Here is an 8,922-nt window from a genome sequence, read left to right on the forward strand (position 1 = left end):
CTGAGCAGGGGGCAAGACCCTCCAGCCAGGACCCTCTGGGTTTGAGCTGGAAACCTTGAGCTCGAGTCACGAGTCTCCTTCCAAAGAGCCTGCAGTGGCTCTGGCCGTGGGTGGGGGCCTCCTCCACTCAGGACCCTTGGAAGTGCCTCCCCAGATCTAACACACCCCCCGGCTGACACGGGTGGCCCGGCGGAAGGCTGTCCGGTCTCCAGGGGCGGCGGGGAAGGCATTTCTGGGGCGGATGGGAAGGGTCAAGGCCAACTTCTCCGTGACACCGCTCGGTTAGGGTGGGTGGAAGGGTCCTCAGCGCCTGGCAGCCGATGCCAGGAGCCTGGCGCTAACCCCATGCGGGGGTCCGAGGGGGCCTCCGCTTGCACCGGGAGACTGAGTGTGGCCAACTTCTGCAAGCAAACCTGGGTTGTGCTTGGATGGGGGGGCCGGTGAGAGAGGCTTGACCTTGACTGAGGACGCTAGCAGACCGAGGGCTGGGGGCTTTCAGGAGCGCGGGGCTGGCTGGGCTTGGGAGCACCGTCACCGGCCGTGCCGGAGCTAACGCCGGGCTTTGCTTTTCTCCTTGCAGATGGGCTAAGTCAGAGGGCGGCGGGCCTGCAAAGTAAGTGCCACGGGTCACGTCCCTTCCCATCCTTTACCCCCCAGCTCAGGGCGGGGTTCAGATAAATCCCACTTCCCCGGACTCCTGGGACCTTCAGTCCGCGCCCCCGGTGGGGATGTCTGCAGGCGGAGACCCAGCAGCGACTCTGCCTCCTTGGTCCAGGTCTTCCAAGGGGCAGGACGGGGGGCCGATGGAAATGGACGGCGGTCGCCCGCCCCAGCGTCCGAGGCGGCCACGCGTCTCAGGCTGCGTTGGCTCGGGCCGAGACGGGGGCCGACAAAGCTCCTTTATTCCCTTTCCCCAGTGCAGGGCTGGCCTGCAAGGAGGCGACGGGTACGAAAGCCCCCAGGGTGGGGACGTGCCACCGTGACCCCCGGCAGAGTGAGCGGGGGTCTGGGCACCCCACCGTCTCCTTCCCCGCCACCTCCCCGCGGCCGGCGGCAGTGCATCCGAAGCCCCGCGGACCCCTCTCCTCTCCCCCTCTGCTCGGGTGCGTCCCTGGCCCCGCGCCTCTGTCCCCTGCGAGGCCGGAGACAGGTCCCCGGGAGCTCGGGCCCTGCTAATTTTAGCCATTGTGACCGTGGCGGGTTTTTCTTAGCCCCCCCAGCTGTCGGGATTTTTCCCTCTCTAATTAGAAGCGGCGCAGGCTGGAGACGTCTCACAGTCTGCACCCCGAGCCCCGTATTTATAACGGCTAATTCGAACAAGGACATTTGGTTCCTCTTGTGACTGAGCAGGGGGATAGTTACAGGCACGGGCGGTCCTGCCCTGCAGAGGATATACCCCCCGCCCCTGCCCACCCCGCACGGTCGGGGAGGTGAAGCGTCCCCGGGGCCGGCCCGGACAATGTCCCATTGATGCCGGGGACGAGGCGGCCGTGGGGGTGGAAAATATGCCGGTCATGCCAAGCATCCGGACGCGGTGCCAGCGTCGACGAGCCTGGCTTGCAAAAGTCCTCCTGCCCTGGCGGGCGCTGGGGTGGGGGCTTGCTCCATCTGAGCAGCTCTGTCTGCCCCTTCCCCTCCGCTGTGTGAGGGGCCCTGATTAAATCCATTACCCCTTGGGGACAGGAACAGCCCCTGGTTTTTTTGGGAGCCGCCTAAGACCCACCGGATCCATGGGTTGTGACTCAGCCTAAGGGGTTTAGAGACCCACTGCCTGCTCGCGGCATCCCAGTCCCTTTGGGACATCTCAGCTGCAAGGGGCAAGCCAGGACTGGGCTTCTCCTGCCCCCCAGCCCCCATTTGCAGCTCTCCATTAATGCTTGCCGTCTCCCCGCCAGGCTCTTTGGCTTCGTGGCCAGGAAACAAGGCAGCACGACGGACAACGTGTGCCACCTCTTTGCTGAGCTGGACCCCGACCAGCCGGCGGCCGCCATCGTCAACTTCGTCTCGCGGGTGATGGTCAGCTCGGGCCAGAAGAGATGAGCGGGCACCCATGGGCGCTTCTCGCCCTTGAATTTTGGAGAAGGACTTGGAGCGGAGCCGAGAAGGAGCGCGAGGAAGTGCATGGTGGGAGAGGGAAGTGAGTTTGGGGGGAGGGGGAGGAAGGTTGGACACGTGGAAGGAGCATGAACCGCCACAGCCGAGAACCCAGCAAGCCATGCCAGCCCCGGCCACGTCACAAGCCACGTGACCAAAGCAGGACCAGGGCAGCTTTGGGATCCGCGGCCCCGAAGCTGGTCCTGGCGACCCATTTCCCTCCCCACCGCTACCCCGGCTCAGGGCAGAAGGGGGCATCGATGCCACCGAAACCAACTCCACGCAGAAGCATCCGTCCTTCGTATCCATGGACCGGTAGGAAGTGGCCCGTGTTTGGGGGCGGCTGAAGCCACGTGGCCGCCCTCTGGGCCCTTCGCTCCCCCTCCCCCTCCCCCTGCTGCCTCCGTGCCCTTGCCGTGTGCGCGTGTTGCTAGATGCACCCTTAGCCGCTGGACAAGCCCCCGGCGCCAGGGCCAGGTGGGGGGGGGGGGCCCTGAGCTACCTGCCCCAGTCATGCCCTGATTTCGGGGGAATCCCTCTTCGCACTGTGGACCGAGGACACACAGGTGAGCCACTGGGATTCCACCCAGGACGCGGGCCACACCAACACTCCCTTGCACACGCGCGGCGGGGAGCAGGGCCGCTCACAACCTGCTCCAAAGACAAGAGACCCGGTCAGAAGCGGCTCCGGGGCTGTGTCCCGGGAGGCTGCCTGCCCCGTGCCCCTGGTCTTGTTCTGCAGGGCGTCCCCTTCACATGCCGGGTGGGATCCTGCCTCTTTCCAGCCTCGTCTCCCCTGCTCTCCTGGATGTTGCATGGCCCGTCAGCTGCATGCAAGCAAATTCCCATGGGCACCTTGGGCACGTTCTTTTTAGTTTCGGAGGCCACCAGCCCTCGGTCTGGCGCAGAAAGGCCGCGTGTTGCATAGCACACACGTGGGCACACGACGGGGCAGCTGCGAGCATGCGGTTCTGCAGACACTGGGGTCCCTTCCTCTCCTGTCGTCAGATCTGATACTGTATTTCTCCGCCTACCACGTGTCCTGCAATAAGACCCGGGCCTTATGTCTGAAAGGCAGGAGGAAGAAAGCGAGGCCCTCCCGTGCTGCGAGCGAGGGAGCGGAGGCTGCTCGCTGTAGGGCACGTCGCCTATCCCCTGGCAAGCAGCTGAAGCAGCACTTACCGTATTTCCTCGCCTATAATATGCCTGCCAGTTTCCAGCAGCTGTTTTGTGGGAAAAGGCAGGCATTTGTATGCAAAAAGATATGGCATAAGAAGCTGCCCATGCCAGGAGGGATGCGCTGAGGCAATCCGATTAGGATTTGCGTGGCCTGGCTGTGAGGAGGGCGTTGAGGGGTGAAGAGCTGGGGCGGGGTGCTCTAGAAAGTAACAGGATTTCTTTTCTGCCCTGGTGCCTGGTTGCACCCTTAGCCAGGTGCCTTCAGGGGGGAAACCTAAAGGGCCAGGCTTGTTTGTGGACCTCCAAGCAGATGGGTCTGTTAGTTTTTAATTCTGAAATCTGGAACCCCAAAAGACCCCCCAGGGCATCTCCCCAGAGCCTCCAGCCTGCGCTCAGCCCCAGTTCAGTCCCAAGAGCTGCACTGTCCCCAAACCCCCTTTGTATGTACCATGATTATAGACCCGCTGGGGCAGGGACGCAGACAGGGAAGGGGCGGTGGGGACTTCACTGGGGCAACGTAATGCAAGGCTCTGTGGTCCAGGCTGCATGTTAACCTCCCGGAGACCCCCAGCCCCCGGCCCTTCCACCTGAGCTCTGCTCCCACTTCCAGAGACGCAGCCCTGCTATATCTAATATATATAGGAGCTCTCCCAACAGGATTACTGTAAGCTAATCGCAAAAATCTTTTCAAGGAAAGGTTAAATTTCCACCGAAGATATTTATTTTTTGCCCTGTTGCTTTCGGCGTATCTTATCTCCACTATATACAGCCCCCTGCACCCTGTCTAGAGCCTTGTATGTATAGCGCCACGGATAACAGCTGACCCCCCGTCCCCTCCCTGACCCACCTCTTACAGACCCCAGCCTCCCCCTTCCCCTCCCTTCGGCCTACAGGAACTCGTTAGCACCTAGAGCAAGCGAAGCATGCAAAGCACGTGAGCTGCAACCCCATTGCCGTGAGACGCGAGGGCCGGTGGCGTGTGCGTGAGTGCGTGTGTGTGTGTGCATGTGCGGGACGCGGCTGCGTGCGCGTCGAAGCCTTTGGTTGGTCTTGGGGATGTGTTGAGAGACTGCTGCGTGGATGGAAGCATTGACGGGGGCTCCGCGCCCCCCGTCCCACCCTACGGTTGAGGCCTTTTTTTTATAGCATTTAAGTTGCTTTCGACAATAGAAACCTCCCTCCTTCTGCAGAATTCGAGGCAGATGGACCGCTCAGCCATGACCTTCTCACCCTGCCATTAACCAATTAGAGAAACACTGTGTTTATAGAGATATAAAGATGATATATTTTTGCAAGTCTCTATTTTTCAGACTACATTATTTTTTTTTTTCCCTCACCCTCACCGCTAAAACCAGTGTTGGGTTTTTTTCTCTTTGATTTCAAGCCGCTGGCCCACTCTCCAAAATGGGGGCTCGAACCCAAAACTCAGAAGGTAGCTCCCATCAAATTAACCTGGCGATCTCATGTATAACCCCACCGCAGCCGAGACCTGACAGTGACAAAGCACTTGCTTTCTGCTGTGACCTGCTCACGGCTCAAATACTAACTCACTCGCTGAAGACAGAAGATTTAGACGCTGTCGAAATCTCGAATGCTAAGGTCGCCCATAGATTGTATTTATAACACAAAGCTAGTAAGGAACTAACCAGCTCTTTTTCCAGATGTGTTTACTTTGGGTTGAAAGTTGCATTTTCTGGGTAACTTTCTGGATTCACTGAGCCAAAGCATCAGTGGGTGCGTCTGCATGTTCGTTAATGTGCTTTAAATAATGCGCAGTAAACCTAGTACTTCCGGGCATGTCTATACATGTGCTTTAATGCACTTTAGCTTATTTTAATGCACATTAAAGTGTCACTGAAAAAATGCTATTTAGTTAATGCGCATTAAAATAGATTAGTGCGGATTAAAGTACACATGTAGGCATGCCCAGTATAACTTTGCTGATGTCCACCCAGCTACCACGCCAATGTACGCCAGCTGACAGCCTGGCTTCACTGTCCACGTTCATTTTATTGTGTTCGAAAGGACCAGCAAAGGTGTTGGGTTGGTTTCTTTTGATGCAGTCACCGTATTTGAGATGGACACATAATGCCGTTTAGCCCAGCGAACATTTTGTTGTAATCTCACTGCCATTTTTTTTCCCCCAGCAGTGGATGTTATATCTTACACACACCCACACATGTGTACACACACACACACACACACACACACACACACACACACACACACACTGACTTCATGCACAAAGAACTGCATATATTCTTGCCAAAGATAGCCTTTGAAACGCACTTTCCCCCAATCCCGCGTATGTGTTATTATTTTTTGTTGTTTCCTGTCTCTGCCTTTTTATTTTTTTTTTTTTAACAACCCTCTTTGCTGTCGATTCTGAAGTAAGTGCCAGGCCACACATTTGAATTCAAGCTTGATAGAAACCAGCTACAAAAATGTCCTGCGTTTTTCATGTGCCGTTTTCGTGCCTGGTTGGCCGTTTTCGTGCCTGGTTGGCCGTTTTCGTGCCTGGCTGTTCATTTTAATGCTGCAATTACTACTTTTCATGTATAGCCTGTTTAAGTGTATGGTGCAGTTAGCCACTGAATTGCACGGTAAATGTAATGTGTGTGAATGTCAGAAAGGCCCGGTTGAGGCGGACTGGCTGGAGCTCTCTCTTCCTGGCAAGCTGAGAGCGGGTACATGAAAACCTGGCGTCTTTAGCTGCAGACTGAGTGATAAAAGCAACAGCTCAGTCAGTCTCTAACCTTTCATCTCGACCCATCTGGATGTAATAACCACAGAGACAAAGCACTTGGCCTCAGTTGCTTGTATCTTAATCCCTTCTCCAAGACGGAGGCAGAAGGTACTTTAGGAGAAGTCTTTCCATCATCTTCAATGAGTGCCGGGTAACGCTCTTCAACCTCCCTCCCAGTATGTATCAGCTGGACCCCTCCTCCTTGGTGCTGCCATCCAGCCATGTGCCTCGCTCCCTATTCAGGTGAACCCAATCCAGCCTTGAGCGTGGGGGGATGTTGGCTTCATCTCTCCAGCTGCTCTAGTTGAAACGTTGCCTTCAAAGTCGTCTTCCCAGGTCTTTGGTCAGACTCGTCCCTGGCTGCTGCTCCGGCCCCTGCACGTCGCCGGGTCAGGCTGACCCAGACGGGGTCAGGGCGGCAGCTTTGGATTCCAGGACTCCTGGGTCCCACCTGTCCTGCTGATGCATCCCGGGACGGCCAACTGTTGAGCAGCGTGCCTCTTTAGACCTAATACCTTCGATTGTCCGGGGGGTGGGCTACCCACAGCAGTTGAGGGCAAAGGTCCCATCACCTCTAGTGGGGAGGGACCCCTTCAAATCTTGTCCTTAAAGTTCCCAAAGCACTTTTGCGAGGGCCTCAGTGGAAAGGCTCTGCAGGAACACAAAGCACTACCATAAAACAAATCTAGACGGCAAAATGTGCTGATTCAGCAGACAGGAAAACGAGACAGCAAAGGGGGTCGGGGTCTTTGTTTTGTTTTCAAACTAGTTCTTCATGGGTTTTTTTGGGGGGGGGGTTCTTTAAAAAAAATCCTTTTCTTTTTTTTTTTGCAGTATTTCTTTCACTGTCCTGTCTCTCCCGTTGTTGTATGTTGTCGTCATCATTTGGGGAATGTTACAATGTTATTTGCTAATCAGTGTTAATGAAGAGGTTAGAAATGACTTTTTGGGTTTTTTTTGTCGGTTTGGGTTTTTTTTCACCATGTCAATTATAAAAAAAAAAAAAAAAGTCAGAAATGCGCACTCGCAAAAAAAAGGGGGGGATAGGGGGAAAACTCCCTCACTTTTCCCGTTTCTGTGTATTTATAGAGATGGAAATATCCTTTATATTTTGTATCTTTGTGCCCATACCTTTGTCACGTGTATAAAGGCGACCCCGTTATCCGCCACCCGTGTGTGAATGTGCAGAACTCCCCCCTTGGCTATTCTCTTCCCTTTGTACAGAAGCCCGACTCTCTGCAGTTCATTGTATGGCTTTATAAGTGATAAAAGAAAAAATAAATCAATTATCTAAAGTATACCGTTGCTTGGAATGCCAGCTTGGAGTCTGGAGTGCTGGAATTGTATCTCAAAATGTACGGGAATGCAGGAATAAATGCTCTGTTCTTTTTGCACAGGGAAATCTGTCTGGTGTATGTTATCTCCGGGCTGGTTGCTCTGCTGAAGACTTGGTGGTAGGCCTGGGGGAGTGCAATGATTCTCTTACACAGGGAACTACAGCCCATGTTAAGCACCTGTGGCTAGAGACATGGAGAAATGGGTTTCTACTCAGCTTGAGTTCCAGCTTGGTCTCCCTGGGTGCATCTACGTGTGCGCCTTAATGTGCATTAGCCTATTTTAATGTGCATTAAAGCATCACTAAAAACTGTGCTATATAGTTAATGTGCATTAAGATAGGCTAATGCGCATTTTCCTAGTACCTCACAATGGAGGTGCTAAATTTAATGCGCATTAAGTAAAGCGCATTAATGCACGTGTAGGTGCATCCCCTGTGTTTACCAGGGATCTTTAACCCTACCCAGAGCTCTTTACAAGGCTGTTCTTCTACCTCCTTTTCCCCACTGTGGTACCGACTCCTCCTTGTTCTCTCCTGGTCCTAGCGCCGTGCAGGATGTCACCCTCCCACCGAGCCAGAGCCAAGAGCAGGAGTGATGAAGGGCCCTTAAAGATGCCATATTTTTATATAATTATAGAAAATGAGGGTGGAAGGGACCTCAGGAGGTCACATCTTGTCCATCCCCTGCTCCGAGCAGGACCAGCCCCAACTCCATCATCCCAGACAAGCCTCTTTCCACCCGGGTCTTAAACACCTCCAAGGATGGAGACTCCACCACCTCTCTGGGTAACCTGTACCAGTGCTTTACTACCCTCCTCATTAAAAAGTTTTTCCTAATATCCAACCTCAACTTGCCCTGCTGCAACTCGAGCCCATTGCTCCTTGTCCTGTCATCTGCCCCCACTGAGACCAGCCCAGCTCCATCCTCTTTGCAGCCGCGGCAGGGAGGTGAAGGCTGCTATTCAATCTCCCCTCAGTTTTTTCCTCTCCAGACTTATTTTGGAGATGGATTCCCTATTGCATCCTCCCAGCTCTTGGTTTTTCGTGTGGTGGATGCTGTGCTGTGGATGGGTGCCCCAGTGAAGAGCCTGGCAGAAGATCGTCCAGCACGCAGGCATGGCTCACAACTTTTAATGCAAGTGGTGGGAGCGCCGATGGGACACTCTGTGCAGAGCCTGGCTCCCTCCACCCTCTGGCTTCCAGCCTTTTCTTGGAGGAAATTTCCATTCATTGCCCGTTGCCCTCCCAGCACAGACACAGCTACAAGTGCTGCTGGCAGTAGCTTCTCAGTGCCCACCTCGGGTCATGCAGGAGCTGTCAAGGCCCTTGGTGAAGATTATTTGCACTGGGTCAGTCCCTTTTCTAGGCATTTAAGCCCCCCACGTGGCACCGCTTCTTTTGAAGAAGCAAGGCCTCACCTCTACCCTCCCTTGGGTCACCTCCTGGTTCGGCAGGGCCACAGTGGGATCTCCCCCCGGGGTGCCCACCTTGCTCCGCAGCCTGCAGCCACCTTCACATCCAACCCGCAAGGCAGGGAAAAATCGCCAGTCCAGAACGACGTGTTTTG

At 55.0% G+C, this 8,922-nt stretch overlaps 1 protein-coding gene across 1 annotated transcript in view; it reads left to right on the top strand.

The window, feature by feature from the left end:
* TNS1 (tensin 1) overlaps window positions 1-6,826 on the top strand; it is a 48,707-nt gene extending 41,881 nt beyond the window's left edge. Inside the window, 2 exon segments of the mRNA XM_019554035.1 lie at window positions 581-613; window positions 1,896-6,826. Of these exon segments, the coding sequence (XP_019409580.1) occupies window positions 581-613; window positions 1,896-2,040 (178 nt within the window). The 3' untranslated portion in view covers window positions 2,041-6,826.
* The last annotated feature ends 2,096 nt before the right edge of the window (window positions 6,827-8,922 follow it).

This window comes from Crocodylus porosus, unplaced genomic scaffold (assembly GCF_001723895.1).
Source record: "Crocodylus porosus isolate Cpor-Errol unplaced genomic scaffold, CroPor_comp1, whole genome shotgun sequence".
Taxonomy (NCBI): Eukaryota; Metazoa; Chordata; order Crocodylia; family Crocodylidae; genus Crocodylus; species Crocodylus porosus.